The 19,875-nt window shown below is 42.2% G+C and overlaps 2 protein-coding genes across 2 annotated transcripts in view; one reads left to right on the top strand and one right to left on the bottom strand.

Moving 5' to 3' along the window:
- The window catches only part of pcsk6 (proprotein convertase subtilisin/kexin type 6), a 28,251-nt gene extending 26,010 nt beyond the window's left edge, over nucleotides 1-2,241 (bottom strand). Inside the window, exons 1-2 of the mRNA XM_067248790.1 lie at nucleotides 2,083-2,241; nucleotides 956-1,060 (exon numbers count right to left, since the gene is read on the bottom strand). Coding sequence (XP_067104891.1) covers nucleotides 956-1,060; nucleotides 2,083-2,241 — 264 coding nt within the window. The remainder of the gene's footprint in view (nucleotides 1-955; nucleotides 1,061-2,082) is intronic.
- A 6,009-nt stretch (nucleotides 2,242-8,250) lies between these two features.
- Nucleotides 8,251-19,679, top strand: plekho2 (pleckstrin homology domain containing, family O member 2). Its single transcript, XM_067249640.1, has 7 exons — nucleotides 8,251-8,430; nucleotides 12,295-12,444; nucleotides 12,765-12,887; nucleotides 15,969-16,073; nucleotides 16,171-16,269; nucleotides 16,395-16,688; nucleotides 16,778-19,679. The coding sequence occupies exons 1-7, from the start codon at nucleotides 8,422-8,424 to the stop codon at nucleotides 18,356-18,358; spliced, it is 2,361 nt and encodes a 786-aa protein (XP_067105741.1). The 5' UTR covers nucleotides 8,251-8,421; the 3' UTR covers nucleotides 18,359-19,679.
- The last annotated feature ends 196 nt before the right edge of the window (nucleotides 19,680-19,875 follow it).

Here is a 19,875-nt window from a genome sequence, read left to right as displayed (position 1 = left end):
AGGAGACAGACCAAGATCTGCTTTCATAATACATTCACATGTAGATTCATAACAATCTGATACTTAACAATAATTTACAGCAGCCTCCAAAGTAGTGCAATGTTGTAGGGTTGAGCGAGGGATTATGACCATCAAACCCTTCCTCACTAAGTGCAGCATATTCTGGGTAAATTGTGCATTAAAAGTGGTCCCAACCCACTGCATAGTATGCACTGTATAGAAAACCTGGCTGTGCAGTGTGGACCTCATAAAATCAACAGTTTAGGTCAGATGAGGAAGTTGGTGGAGAAATCCTGAAGACGCCACATTTCTCGATATACGTAAATTACATCATGGAGGTGATGAAATCATACAGGCTGGGTAAACCCCATCAGAGGGCTGACACTGGTCAAATTGGTTTCCTGGGCATCCTCCCCAACCATTCATTTTAAAGTCAGGGTTTAGCAGAAGATATGATCTGGAAGGCTCTTCTTCTGCCTTTCCTCAGGACGTGGGCTTTGGGTTTTATTACTCCGGAGATCCAGGATGCTGGGAGATAATCTCAGCCCAGAGGCCAGAGAACAAGCACTCGGAACAGCCTGTTTTCTGCTTTCAACCGGCTTCGAGGCCGCAGGGGAATGTCCCCCCACAATTACCCCCTATCAGAACCCCAGGACGTTGGAATAGAGTAATCTGCCCTTTGGCATTCTGCTTCTGAATTCTGAGGTACATTTTTTTAAATTAAAGTCAGACAATGGAATGTCAGTGGACAGACAGATGAGTACAAGCAGTCTGACAGCTGTATCTAGAATTTATTTTACGATCACAGTGTAAACGTTGGACATAACTCCTTTGAACTCTACTAGTCTCGCAGTAAAAATGAAAGAATGCTGTGTTGTAACACGTCTCTAACAAAACCAATATGCACTGCAGCCCATGTAGGTGTTCATGTGTTCTGTGTGGGCCAGGGTCTCACCTTGGGGTCCATGTGGATGAAGCTGTGTGTGCCCCTGGAGGAGAAGGCAGCTCTGCGCACCACGTGGCTGTGGTGGAAATGATAGTGGTCCTCCAGGCTTCCTATCTGGAAGACAGAAAACCAAAGCAATACAATGAGAAAAACAACAATAATAATGTGTTCATTTAGCCAATGCTTTTATCCAAAGCAACATACAGAAGGAATTTATAGCCGCAAACTTTGGATCTGCCATACCCTTGGAGCCATTCCCTTCCCACAAAAACATACAGGGAAGATGTTTCATTATTTATTTATGGTTTATATTTTTAGGTAATATACTGTAGTTAAGAAATTATGATTCACTGAATACAGTTAACACATAACACTGTACCTGTCTGATACCAGAAGTTTAACCATGTGAGACCTGTGATCTCCATTCAAAATCTTCCCCAAAGCAAAGAAAATGAACCTGAAAGCATTCTTCTCTCATGATCTCAATACACACATGAATTCCAGCACATGTGCTTATATGGCCCAGAGCTGTGGAAATGTTTAGGCCTATGACAGTTTACTCTCAGTCTTTCCTATCTCATCCTTCTGCTGAATTCTGATTCTGATTCTGAATACTGTCTTTGAACTGTAGATATGCTCTCCCTGGAACTCCAATAAGTATTTTTTATTCAATTTTTTTATCAATCTTAAATCCAAGATTTTTCTTAAAAATCAAATCTCAGTGATCTACAGAGTTTTTATTATATCGTTTTCCAGATCCTTACTGTATCCATTGTAGGATATAGGATGTGATCACTCACTGAATGCACTGCTCTATTCAGTGTTTGCCATGTAGCGCACACTAGCGATGCAGTGAGGAAATCGGTGTGTTTGAAGTGACGCCAACAAGAAATCTCTATTTTTAACTCCTTACTAAGATAAGTACTTCCATCGCTTATCAGAATTTTTTTTTTACTTATATGGAAAATTCCAGTTATAATTCTACGATGATGTAGTGTGTCTGACAGTTCATTATTGATTCACATTTCCAAAAGCAAAGAGAGACGCACAAGGTTATCCTACAGACAAAACACTGTTAATCAAATCAAATAAATATGACTGAAAAAAAAGTGATCAACAGGCAAACTGAGTCTTACCTGGCCCAAATTATTATATCCATATTTAGCAGCAAGTTTGTCTGCCTCCTCGTGTCCCCCTTCAATACGCACAGCCCAGTGATTTGTGTAAACATTCCTCGGGGGCAAAGACTGACACAGTTCTAAACTTGGAAAAATAAACACTATAAATAAGATCATTTTGATGACCGAAATCAGTCCAACAGTATTAACTTTAAAATAAAGCAGCAGTTATTCCAATATTTGGAAATTCATAAAAATCGCAAAATCCAAATCAATTCTCATGTGTCATGTGTCCATCGTCTTCTAGCCAGTAGTCCAAGTGAAATTCACTGACTGGCCAACTGTAATTAAATGGCGCAAAAAGTTAGAAAGTGTGATCCCTTGCACCGTGAAAGTACTCCGGTATTTGTAAGTACAGTAACCAATGGCGAGTCCCATCTCAGTGCAGCCTCTAACCGCAAAACGCAGAGGTAAGGAGAGACCGCGCATCTGAGGACTGACAGGGCCACGCCTCTCCAACCTGCGCGAAGAGCTCGCAGGGAGATGTCATGCTCCAGGCTTCTTCCCGGTTAGGGTCACGTCTCTGGCAGCAGAACAGTGGCATCGCTGATTGCTCTCACTCCAACTGAGTTAAACAAGCGCCTAACAAATGAACTTACTAAGTAAAGATCAATGCCCTACGTGGGAGGGGGGACGGAAGGGGGGCGGCGCATGAAATCAGTGGACATGAAATCATACTTGTGCCTCTCCTGAAGTGCTTCTGTACATTCAAGAAGCTGACTGAGTAAATATACTTTGCTTATGAGGTCTGTCATTCCGTTTTCCTATCACAAAACTGCCACAGATTCTTCATCACAGAACCTTCAAACTGCCACAAAACTATCACAAAACCCTCATCCTTTCACTCTCTTTCCCTCTACCATCCCTTCTCTTTCCCCCTTCTGTCTTTTCCTCTCTCTCTCTCTCTCTCTCTCTCTCTCTCTCTCTCTCTCTCTCTCTCTCTCCATCTCTCTCTCTCTCTTACTCTTCTGAAATGAATGAATAATGTGTTGCTGATTTGCCATCATTGAGTATTACCATCAACACAAATGCTGTCATTGAGACATTAATCCTTATCCCTTTTAGCTGGAATGCACATAAAATGTAATTAACCGATGCAACATGGACAAACTAAACCCACAAGACAGTTAGGATTAGCTCTGACATCTTATCAAGAGAAGCAGCTTGTGGACAGGGTGGGCATTAACAGAGATGATGTAAGAGTGTGACAAAACACATTGTTTTAACAGCATGTTGAGATATCAGATTCCAGGAAGTAGTCTGTTAGTTTATTGAGAACAAGTTTGGTAAACCCTAGCTCCTTGTGACTGGCAACACAGAGTCATTACAATGGTGACTTGGGGAAGAGTTGTGGCGGACCGAGGTAGAATGAAGCTATTCATTCTAGAACAGAATGTAGAATAAAGCTGTTCATTCCAGAACAGAATGTAGAATGAAGTTTAGGATGCTTTCAGATCCCAGTAGGATGGTAAACCATTCAGAAAACACACTAAATGTAAACAGAAACCTCCCGTGAATCTGAGAAATATAGTTTAAAACGATTTTCCATTGCTGGGTCTGAGCAGATGGAATACCATATAGTTACTGTACAGCCACTACTGAGGCTGGTGATGTGTTCACCTGGGTGCTGTCACATCAGACAGATCTCACAGGGTTCATAGACCAACCTGTTTACACATGCACAGGCAACGTACCGAAGCTGCTATTGCTCACAGGCTTCATGTTGGAAATGTGTCCACAGCAGTTGACCTGTCTCTGGTACATGGCATCAAGAGCTCGGTGGGTTGTTGTTTTACTTGTGTAATTAATGGCAGAAATGAGTATTAAAGTTGATAAAGGCTTTTGTTTATACATGCACTCCATCCTGAACTTTATTCCTCGACAGCAACATCTATTAAACATTATTCCAGCAAACTGTTTATTTACTCTCTTTTATGTGTTTTGGGTGGGATTAAAGGAAGTCAACAAAAGTCTCATATTGGCCGTTAACACATACCACCTCTTTTCTTCATAATAACGAGGTAAAATCCAGGAGAAAGTGTGCAATTCAATACTACAGAGTGAGTTTCCCACAAAGTAGCTATTGGCAGGAAAGTATTAGGGTTGTGGTTTCTAGGGTGTGTAGGTATAGAGCTGTGTGTGTGTGTGTGTGTGTGTGTGTGGAGGTTGTGGGTGTCTGTGTGTTAGAATACAGTATACTTAAACTCTGAACATGGTGCAGAGAGACCTCCATATTGGCAGCTCTCTGTCCTGGCATTAACCAGGCAGAGCTGGCAGGCTGGCAGGTTTGTGTTTGAAGTTCTCAGGTGGATATGTGTCACTGGCCAATAAATCATCTATTTCTTCAAACAGAGATACTTTCGGGATCTGTGAGAGCCATACTGAACAACCCTGCTGTGACTCAAATGGAATGTGATTATTAAATACATCAATGGTTTCCTTGGGGTAATTACAGGCTATGCATGAACTTGACAACTGATTTGACAATGACTAACATACCGATTTGACATGCTATTTGGTCATCTCACTTAAATCATTAATGGGGGTTCAACAAACCAGAACAAATGGATATACTATACCAATGCCTGTATTGATTTATTGATCATCAATAAAACTTTAATTCTTCTGTATTTATTCCTTCTGGAAAAGGAACCTAGCAATAATGACTGTGCTGCCATCTTGTGTTAGGAATCTTTACAACACTGAAGCAGTAAATGACCATGTTTGTATCCAAACAGAATCGGTGTTCTGAAGGGTTATCTGGAACATATATGGTCTATAATGTAGATTTAAGTAGCCCTGTGTATGACATTGTCGATTTCAGAGTGTGCGGACAACTTTTTCATGAGCTGCATTCTATAGTGTTGTATAACATCAAGAGAAGTAATTATAATTCCTGCCCCACCCTGCAGCTGAGATGATATTAAGATAAATCAATCTTACTTACAGACAGTTTGGGATGCTATGCAATTTCATATCAACATAATCTCATTATGCTCTGTTTCTCATTCATTTTCTAAACTCAACAGATCTTTGAGGGCCTCTGTGAAATTCACAACTCATGAAACAAATTTTTCATCAGTCACCTAAAGGCAACCAGAATGTAAGATTATAAGTTTGCTTGAGGAGATCTGTGGACAGTAAAAAAAAATTCAATGGTAGATTATATCAGGTTGCAGTTCTTTCAATGCCAGCGGGGGCAAGCTCTGATCAAATTACCATTAAATTGTCCTCGCTCTTCAGTCTAAACATCCCACTTCATAAAGATTAGACTTTAATGAAGCGGGCAGCAGGCTGTCCAGCCTATCATTCCACCAGAAAGCCTCCTGCAAGGTAATTAACTCTCTAAGAGATAAATCAATAAGAATCACCACACAAGGTCAATCAATGTCAATAACAGCAGATAGAAGCATCTGGAAATAACAGAAGAAGACTAGATTCATTTGAGGTGTCAAAACATCTGCAGTATCTAAGACGTGCATTTCCAAAAACTCCTTTCATAAACACACAAGTCTCATTTTCAAATGAACAATCCATAGAAAGAGACAGTATAAAAACGGCCTAAATTCTGATGAACTGGGCACACAACATGCAGCCACACTGGCCACAGTGATCTGTATAATTGCATTTAAGTAAGACCTCTCCCTTTTAACTTGTTTGCTGCATGCTTTTGCGGCTGGGCATGAGCACAGACAGGGACAGAGCAGCTTTTCAGAGCCCACCCCTCTGGGAGGAAAAGTGCTGCCGCTAAAGGGGCTTTAGAGAGGTTTCCTGGGGGTCTCTATGGGAACGGTTAGGCCGGAATCAATGAACAGAATGACCGTAGATCAGCTCTAGAGGGACAGCTTCACAGTCTGGATCTATGTAGCAGCAAGTAGTGGCATATTTGTGGTCAGAATGTTTTTTGTGGCAGATGGATCTTAAATGTCAACTGCCACTGAAATACCTCATCCAATATTGATAGATTGTTATCACGTGTTACCACTGAATCCAGGATTTTAGATTTCCTCCAAGTTCTAGCATACTGTTACTATTGAGCCCGAAGCTTCTGTTTGGTTTTGAATGCATGCTTAGTTTAAAAATACAATCTGAAGATATGGAAAGTTGCAGCACCAGGTGAAGAATGTCTAAACGCCGTTATGAAACAGTCTGTGAATAGAGCTACAGTATTTACAGCTCGGTGGGAAAAATTAAGTCACATGAGTGTTTGTGCCAAAATGACATGCAAACAGAAATAAATCTCAAAGAAATTATATGAACCATGTTCTTTTCTACCAACAGTAAATCATTTTTTAAATTATATTTCCAACAAGTCTATTAGACTCCACCACTGCTAACAGGGTAAGATGATCTGACAAAATTGCCAGTATGGAAGCTATGCTTATGGGTGACATGACTGTCTCAATGAGTGAAATATCTATTTGGGAAAGGTTACTTTTGTGGGAAAAGAACAAGAGAGACTGACAGTGAGTGAGGGAACAAGAGGGAAAGAAAGAGAAAAATACCAATAGAGAGAAAGGAAGAAAGATAGTGCAAAAGAGGAAGAGTAAGAGAGAGAGTTCTAGAAGACGGTTTGGTATTTGCCCAGATTGGCCTGTCAGAGTAGACAGGGCCAGTAGTGATTCTTATTGATTCACAAGTCCACATATCCCATCAGCTTTATGACAGTGCAATTATAGCTGCTGCCAAGGCACAGCCACTCACAGCATCCCAATGGTGCTTGTCTGCGATCTCAGGATAAAACAGACAGAGCAATGTCATTCCCAAACCAAGGGAGGACAAAGCACAGCAGGGCAGCTGGGGAATCCTAATAGGAGAGCAGGGTGACAGGTAACAATGTTATCCAGCTCCCTGGGACAGAGACACTTAGAACTGGGCTCCACTATGACAGAGTCAAAGAGGGCCTTAGAGAGCAAGTGACTAGTCTAGGTCTAGATCTTCTTACAACCTATGTCAACGCTCCTAAGACCTGCTTAGTCTAACTCCCATTTTCTTATTTAATTTAGAAATGTTGTAAAAACCCATAAAGCATTTCAAATGATCATATCATATACCTGTATAAACATGAAGAATGTTGACCAGGTTTATATTCAAAGGATCATCTGGGGTATAAGGCCTGTACATGTACATGAATGTACATGAATGGTCAGTGATAGTGGCTAAGGTGACATCACACGTACTTACAGTACCACTGACCAGCTGGAGGTGGCGCTGTACTTCTGATAGCTGTAAATGCTTGACTGAGGCCTTGTCTGTAGGGAAAAGGTCTCTATTTGAACACGTCTGGTTTGGTCTGACAAGAGAGGATGGTCACAAAGAAACAGATACACACAGTTCTCCCATTCACACACACAAACACACGTACATACATCTCTTTATAAACCTTGTTTGATCTGAGCTATGTATCCAACATTATGCAGATAAAGGAAAAGGTAGGCCTTGTCCAATTATTTTTCATAGTGTATGTTGTGACAGCACATCCTGCTCTCACCACACCTACCAGGAAGTGAACACTGCAACATTATGACAGAGTTGATCATCTCAGATTCCGCTACCAATAGAACAGTTCGATGTAACTATGAATCTAAACTATGCAAGACACATACATAATACACTACATAATAATCTTAGAAGATGGACTGTCTATAAACTGTAATGATCTGCAAACAAAAAGTTTGTTAACATTAATGATGGTTTCATCTTTACAAAAAAACGTTAATTACCAATAATCATAAATACTATATAAAATGAAAGTAGATTCAGCAATACAAAAAGAGGAAGGTGTCTGCTTGTTACCTATTTTTATTTCCCTAATCTTTTAATCAATGTGGTTGTTGTCAACTGTATTAGTACCATGACACAAAAGGTTCTTTCTAACTATAAAAAAAGTATAACTTTCGAGCTCCTTATAGACAAAAGCTGATAACATTCCTGAAGGATGCATACTTTCGCACTGCACAATTCAAGGCCATCAATTCGTCACGGTCAACACTGCTCCTACGCGAAGCGCTTTACTTCAATTCAAGTGTATTTCTATTGACGCGCTGAGGCATTCAGGGACTTACCGGAAACCAAACTTTTTTTTCATCAAACTCTTTTCGTTGAGTCGAAAGAGGAAAAAAGAGACAACGGTTCAGCGTGAAAACTTTAGTTCCTTATTTTTTTTTTTTTCCACTTTTGCGTCATGTTTGATATGTACCTCTTGCTGTCGACAACAAGACAATTTAATTCTTTTTGTCAAGAATAAACTCGCCGTCGAGGGTTTTTCTTGCACATAACGGACCGTAGTGTTTTATCATGGAAGATGTGAGTAGCCTATTTGTATTTGCTTTCTGCTACGTGTGTGCGGCCAATTTGCATTTGTGCGAGAATTCATGCATAGTTTTCTTTTGGAATTCTTCAACAGAAGTTTAAAAATGCCGCTTTATTTAATGGGTCAATAATTGAACTCACAATAGGCATCAAGGCAGCAGATATGAAGTAGCCTAAAAGGACTGCAGTTGACTACTTGCACACAGTGATATCACACAGTTCAGGGTAGAAATTGATATTAAGCGTACGCACAGATGCGGCACGCTACCTGCATTCACAATTCCATCCTAAGGTGGCATATGAGCACCTGCGGAGCTGTCAGGCTGCCGGTGCCGTTGTCACAGGCTACACATTTTCACTGGAGTCAACGCAATTTTTTTTCTTGAAGTTTGAACTTGTGGCACACACAAATGTCTTATACCGGCTGAAGTTGCAATGCTTGCATACGGAACGTAAGACGTTGTTAAATGGTTTTGCCTTTTGAGTGCTTTGTTGTTATTATGATGAATAGCTTCCACAACACGTAGCCTAGTTTCCAAAACCTGATTGCAGATACGGAAAAAAGTGAAAAGGGATTCAGGAAGTATCCAGAGAAAAAAAGAAGAAGTTTCAACAGAGGAGTGATAGACAAGAAACAAATGAGTAGCCTACTAATAAACTCTAACCCAACCCTTCATGCCTTTCAAAATGTGTTTCTATTGAATTACGACATAGCCTAGCGCTGGCACAGTGATCGATGGTGTGTGGGCACTTGAGCAGCCCATCCCTTCCAGTTAATGTCCCATAGCTCAACAGTAAAGTCATCATCCTCCACACTATATGGTTTACAAGTGTCTCTAATGACTTCTGCCTCATAGGTAAGTTAATGGACCCGCTACATTGTTAGGGACTGGGTCCACCTGCTGGTCTTAGTCACACTGATCTAACCAACCCAAATCCCATTATCAGGAGAAAACTTAAACTTTGCTGTGGGTTTTGTGTTCAGTCCTAGCCTGCCTAGCCAGGTGTTAAACTTTGCCCACTGGCCTACCACTCTCAATTTACTAATAAAGTCATTATATTCATTTAGCAGATGCTTTTATCCAAAGTGACAGACAAAGGAGATTTGAACTTGCATCTTCTTTATCTGCAGTGAAATGCTGTAACACTGAACTACACCCATCTCATTAGTTTAGCTATCCCTTCTCTGTAAAATCATTTCACCCTCTCTCTTTCTCGCCCTCTCTTTGTGTTAGAAAGAGAGAACAAGGCTTAGAATTGTGACTTTGGCCTCAGACTCAGAGACCGACGGCGCTCCATAATGTCTCTGTCCATCCTCAGGGTCATTCTGTACTGCTCATTCAGCAGTGAGTAGCCCAGAACACATGGTGGGGCTGCATGGCCCATTCATTCCTGAGGAAACAGACTTGTACATTATGTGTCAAGGCAGAAAACAATGAGCCCTCCCTGGCCATCATCCTGGCATTGAGGCTGGTGCCCTACAATGGCTGTGTGTGTGCCAGAGTCCTTTAGCACTCTGATGGTGCGACTGATAAGTCCTGGAGAGAGCTGGTGGAGATGTTGGGGAGAGGACACTGTTTTGGGACATCCATTTGTTTGATGTTTTTTTAGACCCCCCCGCCCCCCAAAAATAAAAGAAATAAATGAATAATAAATAAAAATAACTCTCTTGACTCTCCACTACCCTTATTTGTCTTTCCTTCCATCCTGTCTCATGCGATCTGGTGATGCTAAGGTTGCTGTGTGTCTCAGTGATGTTATGAGCTCAGATGCTGCTGATGAGGTCTTGTGGTGAGTTCATGCCGGTCAGGCCAGCAGGGAGCTCTATTCAGACCAGTTTCTCTGAGCTCTATGGGCAAGGCTTTATGAGGAACACATGTTCACAGAGGTGTGTCTCACTTACAAATCCCCATGTTTTTACTTACTCTTTTAAGAACTTGTTATACTGTACAAGCTTGGCAGATTTGATACAAAACTATATACTTTAGCCTATACAGTGAGTTCCTTCAGATAATAAGGTGGATTGTCTTACAGATCACACAGATCAGTGTGACAAATTGGTTATTGGTTGCCCCAAAGTCTTCTTCCTGTATACAATTGTGGTAAACACAGAGTTTATGTTAGCAGGCCAGTTTCCTGTTAGCTATAAAAAAATATCTACCACTCATGCTAACGCAGGCTAATAAACATAAAAAGTGAATTATGTCACTTTGTTAGTAACAAGGCCAGTCCGAGACATATAGAGCCCAGCCAACTGAGCTCAGAGTCATAAAACTTCTCTTTTCTTTACTGTAATGTCACCACACCCAGTTTCAGGCAGTGTGCCGTACTGTCTGTTATTGTGCTGTAGTGTGTAATATGTTCCACTTTTCCCCATTAGTGTGTGAGAAAGAGACAAAGGCCAATCAGTGTTTTCCTCTTTTCAGCCAGAGACACAGACATGTCCCCTCTTTGCCCAGGGGCTGTTTCCTGGACAGTGCAGCAGAAGAAATGTGTCTGTTCTCTCTCTCTCTCTCTCTCTCTCTCTCTCTCTCTCTCTCTCTCTCTCTCTCTCTCTCTCTCTCTCTCTCTCTCTTCTCTTCTCTCTCTCTCTCTCTCTCTCTCTCTCTCTCTCTCTCTCTCTCTCTCTCTCTCTCACACTCTCTCACTCTCTCTATCTCTGTCTCTCTGTCTCTCTGTCTCTCTGTCTCTCTCTCTCTCTCTCTCTCACTCTCTCTATCTCTGTCTCTCTCTGTCTGTCACTCACTCTCTCTCCTCTCTCTTTCTGCTTTCTCTCTTCTCCCCTCACAGCTGCTCCCCTCTTCTTGGACATCGCTCTTCTCTTCAATACTGCCGTAGTGAAAGTGGAAAAACATCTAGACGGCACTTTAAAAAGATATCCTGTGGAATTTCCTTCAATAGAACAGGGGGGCTGGTCAGTTTACAACTGCACCTGCAAATATCTTCATTTTATTTGATTTTTATACTTGGACGCCTCGGTTGCCTCATTTAAGAAGTTTTATCAGGAGAATGCAGATAAATCGAACAATGGTATCACCCAGTGACAGTATGTCGTGTTTCCCTGCCCCCTTGGTCTGCCTGGCCCCTGGACCTTCACTCTTCAGTCTTCACCACCCCCGTTCACACGTTTCTCAGCTTGAAATATGTGTCTCAGTGTCATCACGCCAATACCACAAACAGACCGACAGAGACGTTGTCACTTTTTCATGTTTCTTATTTCAAAAGCTGGAGTGTGAAAAAGAGTCCATGTGTTTCATGGATTGGTGGTTTGCCTTGACCACTCCACTCTGAGCACTCTACAGTGGATCTCGACAGGGTGTGTGTCCTGGTGTGCTCCAGTTTTCTGTATTACTGAAAGCAGTGGTGAAGATATGATACAGCTGTATTAATGTTCAAGCTTGAGTTTATTGCTACTTTGCCAACTTGGATATGAGCGAGGAGCAACTGCAGGTGGGGAACAAAAGGAAGGATGAGACATGAGAGGCTTATAAAATACTGAGCTGAAAGGGAACAGCAGACCAGGTGGAGAAGGTTAAGGATGTGGGATGAATGAGTTACAAGTCTTCACGTTCCATCTCACTACACACTGAATTTGAAGACCGAGGGCCCTCTGGGTTTAACACTCCCTGCTTTATCTGTTTAAAACTCACACTGCTGTCTGTTTTTAGCTCTGTCAGGTGACACTGGAAGGCAATTTCCTCTTAGATTCTAAGAATAAGAACTAACAACTGCTGTAACATTAGTACAAGTTAGAAATTACTCATTTATCAACATTTAGTTTCTAAGCAACACACTTTGCACAAAGAAACAAGAAGATCGTTTGATTTTCTATTTGGGTGTTCCTTTCTATTCTGCCAGAGTGTGAAAGAGAGCCCAGCCAAGCCCAAAGAGGCTCAGTTATTGGGGAAGGCCGGCTGGGTGAAGAAGGCCTCAGGCAGATTTCTGGTCAGCTACAAGGACCGCTACGTCCAAGTGGAGAGGACACAGGTTCTTATGTATGAAAAAGAGGTATAGTACCCAGATTATCCAGATCCGTGCACTTCTCACTATTTTCATTTGAGTAAATTGCAATATTTCCTGTGTGAGCATTGCTTTGAGTTATGGTTTTAGTGTCTGATTTACAGGTCATAGCTCTGTCTTTCCTTACTTCATATAATTTCAATAACTCATTTCTGAATCACATTCAACCACTATAATCACTCAGTTATCCCATGTAGTTTCAGAAGTATTAAAACCAAACACAGATTCTGTGTGCCTTGAGTTGCAGAGCTTCATTTTATTTGTAGGCCTAATTTCCCTGTAAACTTCTGTCTTCCTATGTGTTGCAGGACCTTCAGAACTGCCTAGAGAAAGTGGACCTGGCAAACTATGACAAGTGCCACGAGATGAAGAGTGCCTTCAAGAAGAAGAACAGACTGGTATTGATACGATCGCCAAAATCTGTAAATAAGGTAAGAGTTGAACTTTAGTTCCGGTGAAATTATTTTGGTTACTTTGTAAGGATGTTTTTTTTGTTTTTTTTCAACACAGATATAGTGTCATATGGATAATATGAAACTCAATTTGACAGAAATGGTCAAATATGAGGATATTGGTCTGAGTACGATCTTTCTGTATCTTTTCTCTCTATCTCGTTTCCTTTCCTTCTCTCAGGCTGCGATATAGTTGTGTGTCACGAGTCATCAACAGAATGACTACTAACTGTAATTACACGCTTTCAAGTCTTTGGGTCCTGACCGAGGTGGAAGGAATTGAGTGGTTTGGTCACAGAGGGTATAAGGAGACGAGGAGAGGCCTGAGGCCGGTTCTGAGAGTGGCCAGGGGTACAGGCGTTCAGCCAACACTTTAATGAGGCTAATGTGTGCTTTGGCACCCAGGCAGAAACTACGGACTACTAACCAAGACACACACAGGGGGGATTGGAATAGAACTGCTTTTTTTAAACAAAAACAAACAGTTTGTAAAACCCAATCAACTGTGTTGAACTAGAATGCATTGTACACTTGCAACCTTACGTAATATAAAGTTAAACCCCTAAGAGATTGCTTGTGTGTGTGCGCAGAGCAGCTTTTGTTGATATGCTTGCCCTGTGCTCTCTAGCAGGAGGGGAACTGGATGTGATATTGCTTTGCGTCTGCTGTGGGTTACAGCCCAGTTCCCCCATGTGATCTGGATGACCAGTGGATGACCTTCTCATTTCTGTCCACTCTAGCTCCAGTCCAGATTCAGTCTAGATCCTGTCTAGATTCAGTCTAGATTCTAGATTATTTCCAGTCCCCACTGGATCTTTAGGATCCCCTTGTGAAGCTTTCATTCAGGAAATTTAAGCTGGTATGTACATTGATGGACTGATTCGAAAGGTATATAAAGAGAATTTCTGCATTTAAGTAGAAAGACATGTGGGTTTTCTATTTCTGGAATTCCCCTTCCATTGTCATTACTGTGAGCAATGCAGTCTGGCATAGGGGGATGAATATAGCTTACTTAATGTATATTTGTTATAATGAATTAATATACATTAGAGATGCTGTGATATTATAAAACGGTTTGACGTTTGGTGCTGGTTGAAATTTAAGGCGCGTAATGTAGGCGGAGATGAAGTCTTCTTGGGCCTCAACACTGACACTGGAAATGTGGAAAAGTAAAAAGAAATGCAGAAGATACCAGAAGGGTGAAATCCACTGTATTACAAACAGATGACGAGTCTGGACCATCAGCCAACCCCACGACTGGAGCAGATGTCAGAGGGAGGGAGGTCTGTGTGTGCTGGGCCAACAGCTGAATACCTCATCCCTGTGTGTGTGTGTGTGTGTCTGTGTGTGTGTGTGTGTGTGTGTTTGTGTGTGTGGGGAAGAGTACGTGTGTGTATCGGAGAGGAGAGCGTATGTGTGTCGTTTGTGTGTGTGTGTTTGGGTGGGTCATTTTTTCCCTTCTCTCTCTAACACAGTGTCCAGGCAGGAGAGTGAGTCAGACCCTAATGCTTACAGCTTCATTTCAGTGCAGCACACACACATGCCAACACACACACACACACATCCCACAACATCTTGGAAAGACTTTTAAAGCTTGACTGTAGACACTGGCCTGTATCCTTTTATTAAACATTAGAAATGGCAGGTTCTCTCTGGTTCTTGCTTTAAAGCCTCACAGTTAAACAGTATGTTTTGATAGGATTGTACTTCAGACAGACTGTGCCTCCCACGTACATATGAAGTTTCATTCAGAGCCATTTCAGTTTGTTTTGGAGGCAGGATAGTTGTCTTTAAGCATTATTAGCTCTCAAGTGAGGGAGACGTACTGTGCTGACGCTTTACTTCCTTTGAGCGACGCACACAGCTGAAAAACGAGTGCGTCAAATTAAACTATTATAAAAACAAGCTCAGGGGAGCAGATGAAAGAAGCTCTGATCTTTTTTGTCATGTCATCTGGATAATAAATGTAAATCTACGGTTTCATAACTGAGAGGCAAAGATGGAATGATCTTCTGACTTCCATGTCTGTTGTAACCCTCCTCTCCTCTTTTCATAGTCACTGTCTCAGGAGAAACTGTTGTTTGTATGTGTTTTTCGTGGGTAAACATAATCCAGGATGCACATGCTTATTGCTTTTGTGCTCCCCAGTTTCCTGTGGAGGGTCGGTTGAAAACAAGAGGAACTTTTATCTTGGAAAATAGTGTGAAGTTAGCAGTTCTTGACGCTGACCCCAGCACTCAGTCCGTCCTGAAGTTTCTTGGCATCTTCTAACTTTTATTTCTGTCTATGGCTGTAGTCAGGCTGTGGTCATGTCATCAGAAACAGCACTGCAGTGAGACTATTCTCACTGCAGAAGGTAGTTTGTTTAGTGTCCACAGTAGCAGGTATATATAGCACCTATTTAGAATCCAAAGACCACATGTTGTAGCATACCCTACATATTATGTAATTGTATCAAATTAGACAAATTAATACAGATATATTTGCATGTTTTAGGATGCATTGTATTTTAAAGGATTATAGCCTGACCAGAGATCAAATCTGTCATGCATGAACTATGTTGTTCATGTAACTATGCTACTTGTACATGCAAAACACACAATGTCTGCTAGGCCTACTTACAGTTCAGGCTGTTTCCAGTCAGGAGCTTTTGTTATTGTGCAAGTGAAGGGACTGAGAGGGCCTGACCAGGATGTTAAGAGCTTCTTGGCTGCCCCTGGGAGTTCTCCTGGGTAACCCTGTTAAGTTCTGGCTCTGCCTCAGTGAAAGGTATGCCAAATGCACAAAGATTTTCCTCAGGCAGTTCAACCATTATATGTACTTGAACTGTCACAGTGAGAGTTTGAAGCTCAGCTGTGCCACAGTTCAATATGGCAGAAAGTATACTGTCCAACTTCGATGTCAGGAAAAACATGGGTTGTTTTGAACTCAAAATGTCAGTTATTTAAATGGTCATTATAGTGTATTAAACTGAAATTTTATGTACATAGCTGAGCAAAAATTTGTCATGGTGCAGTTGACTCTTTCTGTTAGTTTGTAATGTGTTCTTCTGCCCTCCAGGTGAATGATGTAAAGTTCCAGGCTGCTAACCTTGAGGAGAAGGAGGCGTGGATCAAAGCTTTGAGTGACGGCATCAACAGAGCCAAGAACAAGGTCTTCGATGAGGTAAAGGAGTGGTTGTGAGACTCATTGTACTGTATGCCCCCTCACACAAGTATATGTTTTCGTTTCTGGTATATTTTTTTCTTATTGTGTTCCCCAGGTAAAGATAGATGAGAGCAGTAATTTAGATCATGTGACACGCACAAGACCCAAGGGCAACCGCAACAGGAGGCCTCCTACCAGGATACATATGAAAGAGGTAGTGTTTGTGTGGGTGTGTGTGTCTTTGTGTGTTAACAAAGTCGGCATCAGTTCCTTCAATAAGAAGGCATACAATAATGTTCAGATCAACTGTTGAGAACAACTTCCTCTTTCCTCCCCTAGGTGGCCAACGTTTCCCCAGAGGGCATGCTAAGACTGGACCTGGACATTACAGACAGCAGCACACCCAACGGCACCCTCTATGTCAACGTAGAAACCACTGACTCCCCTAAAGAGGTGTTGAAGCCCTTGTTGGAGGCCCTGGAGGAGGAGGAACCCCAGGAGGTTCCACAGACAGAAGAACCCAGCCCTCAGAAGAAGGTTTTGAAGCCCCCCATGCCCCCCAGTAAAGAGGCCAAGCTCCCAGCTGCAGCAGAGAGCGAAGACCCTGACAACACCAGCTCTGAGGAGAAAGTCGTAAGTTAACCTTCCATGCCTGATTTCCATACCTCCACACTTGGTTGGGATAGACGTGTAATGTGAATTTGATTTGTTTTGATTTAAAGGTCCTCAAGCCTCCCATGCCCCCGTCAAAAGAGTCCAAACCCGCTGTTTCAGCAGAGGGCAAGGTCTCCCAGGAGGACTTCCCTGACGATGACCTGGAGAAGAGCCCGGAGGCTGGAGTCGAGACTGGACAACCAGCCACACCTCCAAACAAACCCCACTGCAGCTCAACTGACAACCTGGCCGTGTCCCCTCAGTCCAGTCAGAACCCCAAGCCTCCCACCCCACCTTCCAAAGACAAGAAGCCCACTAAGCCCATCTCCACCTCAGAGACCACACATTTAGAGTCAGAAGGTGTCAAAGATGAAGGCCAGGAAGAAGAACAAGATACATCTGAGACCACTTCCTCTGACATTAAACAAACTATCTTAACTGAGTCAGTGACTAAAGTGGAGTCCTCCACGTCTTCTCCTAAGGAGGTCCCAACTTCCTCTGAGGTCAGAGATGAACCGTTAGTTACCAGCACAGAAAAAGAAACCCCGCAACATGCACCTGAAGAAAATGTTTCTGCCCCATGTAGTGAGGTCCCTATTGATCCTGAGGAAGAGCCTAAGGTGTCTCAACTCAAAGCAGCAACACCATCAATGTCCACACCAGAACCAATCAAAAAGAGCCCTTGTCCACCCACCCCTTTTAAGAAGAAGCCTATCAAAATCCCTCCTCCTAAACCTCAGGTTGAACCCTGTGACCCTCAACCTCCAGGTGAAGCTAAGAAGATTACCATTCTACCTGAAAAGGAGCCAAATCCACCACCTACCATTTCAACTCCAGACCACACAGTCAGCAAGCCAGACGAACCAGAGAGGGACCTGAAACTCCCAGTGGACCCCAAGACTGAAGTCCCAGTGGTGGTGCTCTGCCTGGCCGACCCAGGACCTGACAGCCCCAGCTCCAGCCCGGCCCCATGCCACAGGTCCCTGGAGAAGAGAGAGTGTGAGGAGGAGAAGTCTGTTGACAGTGGTCAGCACTCGGACGATGATGGTGAGGGGTCAGAGGCTGGAGACACCACGGTCTGCTCCACAGCTTCTCTGAGGGGCAGCCAAGCCGCACTGGACATGATCCATGTGAGCGAGGATGATAACGAACCCCCCGATAGTCTTGGACAGAGTATGGACACAGACCCCCCCATGACAAACACTGCTCGGGCCCCTGCAGGGCCCCAGGTCAGCTCTACGAAGGTCCATTCAACCTTTCTCAATGTGCGGATCAATCAATCCTCTCGCCCACCGATTCCCCTTAAACCTTCAGCCAGGTCAGCCTCTCTGGGGGATCTGCTGTCTGAGTCCTCAGGCTCTGACACGACCAGTGATCTTCATCCCCACGTAATGGACCTTGAGAGTGAAGTGGACCTGAAGCTTAAAAACACAGGGGATCTCCTGGCCACTCTCACCTCCCAACAGAGTCCCACGGGTGGGCAGAGCTCTGCCGTGCCGGTGGGGGACGGCTTAGAGAAGGGCTCCCCTGAGGAGCTGCTGGCCAGGGCCATGGAGAAGCTGAGGAAGGCAGAAATGTTCCTCCAAGAAGCGAAGAACATGAAGGAGTCCAACCATTCAGAGAACAACAGCAAGAGAAACAGCTGGTGATTGTTAATAGGAAGGGTGAAACAAAATGATTCATTGTGATTAACAGTAGCAGCCTGAAAGAGCCTGTTTTCTCCTAGTAGAGCAGATTATGCAGGGAACGCAAGTGCAAGATGAGAATTAACAAAGTGCAATTATTCCCCCTGTAACCTTTCTGAAATCTGAAATACAGTAAAAACTGTACTGTTCTTTTTTTAATATTTCATATTAATTACTTGAATTCTAATTGACCATTGTGAGATATTGTGATAAACAAAAAGGGATATTTGTGCATAGTTAACAAAAATATGAAAACATTGCTCAGGTTTTTGGTTTGAAAAAACTTTGAATCTGCTCATAGGATATGTTATTAAAATATAGGTATATGTGGCTCCATGCTTTCCCGTCTGTCCTTCCAGACTATAAAATGCTTTCAGCTCACCAATGAAAGTAGTTCTGTAGACATCAACATCACTTCTACTGAACAATGCTTTACACGATGCGCAGTGAAGTTGTGATACCTGCTATATACTGTATGCTCTGCAAAGCAGCCCTCTTCACAATGTTTATAAATAGCGCACACAGGAACTAGAAGCTTCCTGACCGGTTTACAGAGTACTAGATGAACCTTAAATACTGCCATCAGACCTTGGGTCCCAGTGGTTCTGAACCATGACGGCAGTATGATTATTTTGTATGTAGTGTTTTAAGGGTTAATACACATTTTATAACGAGTCTTTTCTATCTTATTTTACCTCTTAGTGTTAGGCTTTTATACTTAGGGTTTGAGGATATTGGTTATGGACCATTTGAAGCAGACTATCTGATCCACGTTTTGTACTTGAATGTCTACCTATGTGTGACATTTCGCCCATGTAAAGCACAGCAAAACATTTAACAATTAAAAATGTTGATAAAAAATATACCGTCTGCAAATGGGACTAAGCAAATAAACCAGATAGTACCACCAATGTTTTAATGTTTTGTTTATCTTACTTTGCAGTTTCTGTGTAACAGTAGCCTATCATGTGAACATGTCTAATGTTATTTGAATCTAAATTTGTAAATAACATATGTGTTCTGAATTGCTTTTTATTTAAGTTATTAACTCTCATTGTCATTGTTTGGTCTGCCAGTGTAGAAATTATTAAATAACCCTCGCACTGCTTTTCACTTTTGCAAATTGCAAATTATGTCTTGAAGTTTTGTAATATTTTATGTAATATATTGTCTTGTACAAATCCACTTACTGATAATACAACTAATTGGGTAACTTGTGTGTAGATGTTTTTTGATGCATACTAACAAATTGCTGTATGTGCAAGCCATGTCTGAATAAACCTTGCCACTGTACCAAAGGTCTCTGCTTGCCTATCTTGGTCTATGTTTCATGGCTAAACAATGCAATCAATAACAATTAATTAACCGTTTGGTATAAAGTACATTTTTGTGGTTTTGAAAATGATCACCTGACGTCACCAGTTGGACTAGAAAGGTTGTGTTGGTAATGAAAATAGTCAGTTTTCTTAACATCTTTTCAG

This window comes from Osmerus mordax, chromosome 13, assembly GCF_038355195.1.
Source record: "Osmerus mordax isolate fOsmMor3 chromosome 13, fOsmMor3.pri, whole genome shotgun sequence".
Taxonomy (NCBI): domain Eukaryota; kingdom Metazoa; phylum Chordata; class Actinopteri; order Osmeriformes; family Osmeridae; genus Osmerus; species Osmerus mordax.
Note: the sequence above shows the minus strand (reverse complement) of the source record. Positions and strands in the feature narration are given on the sequence as shown.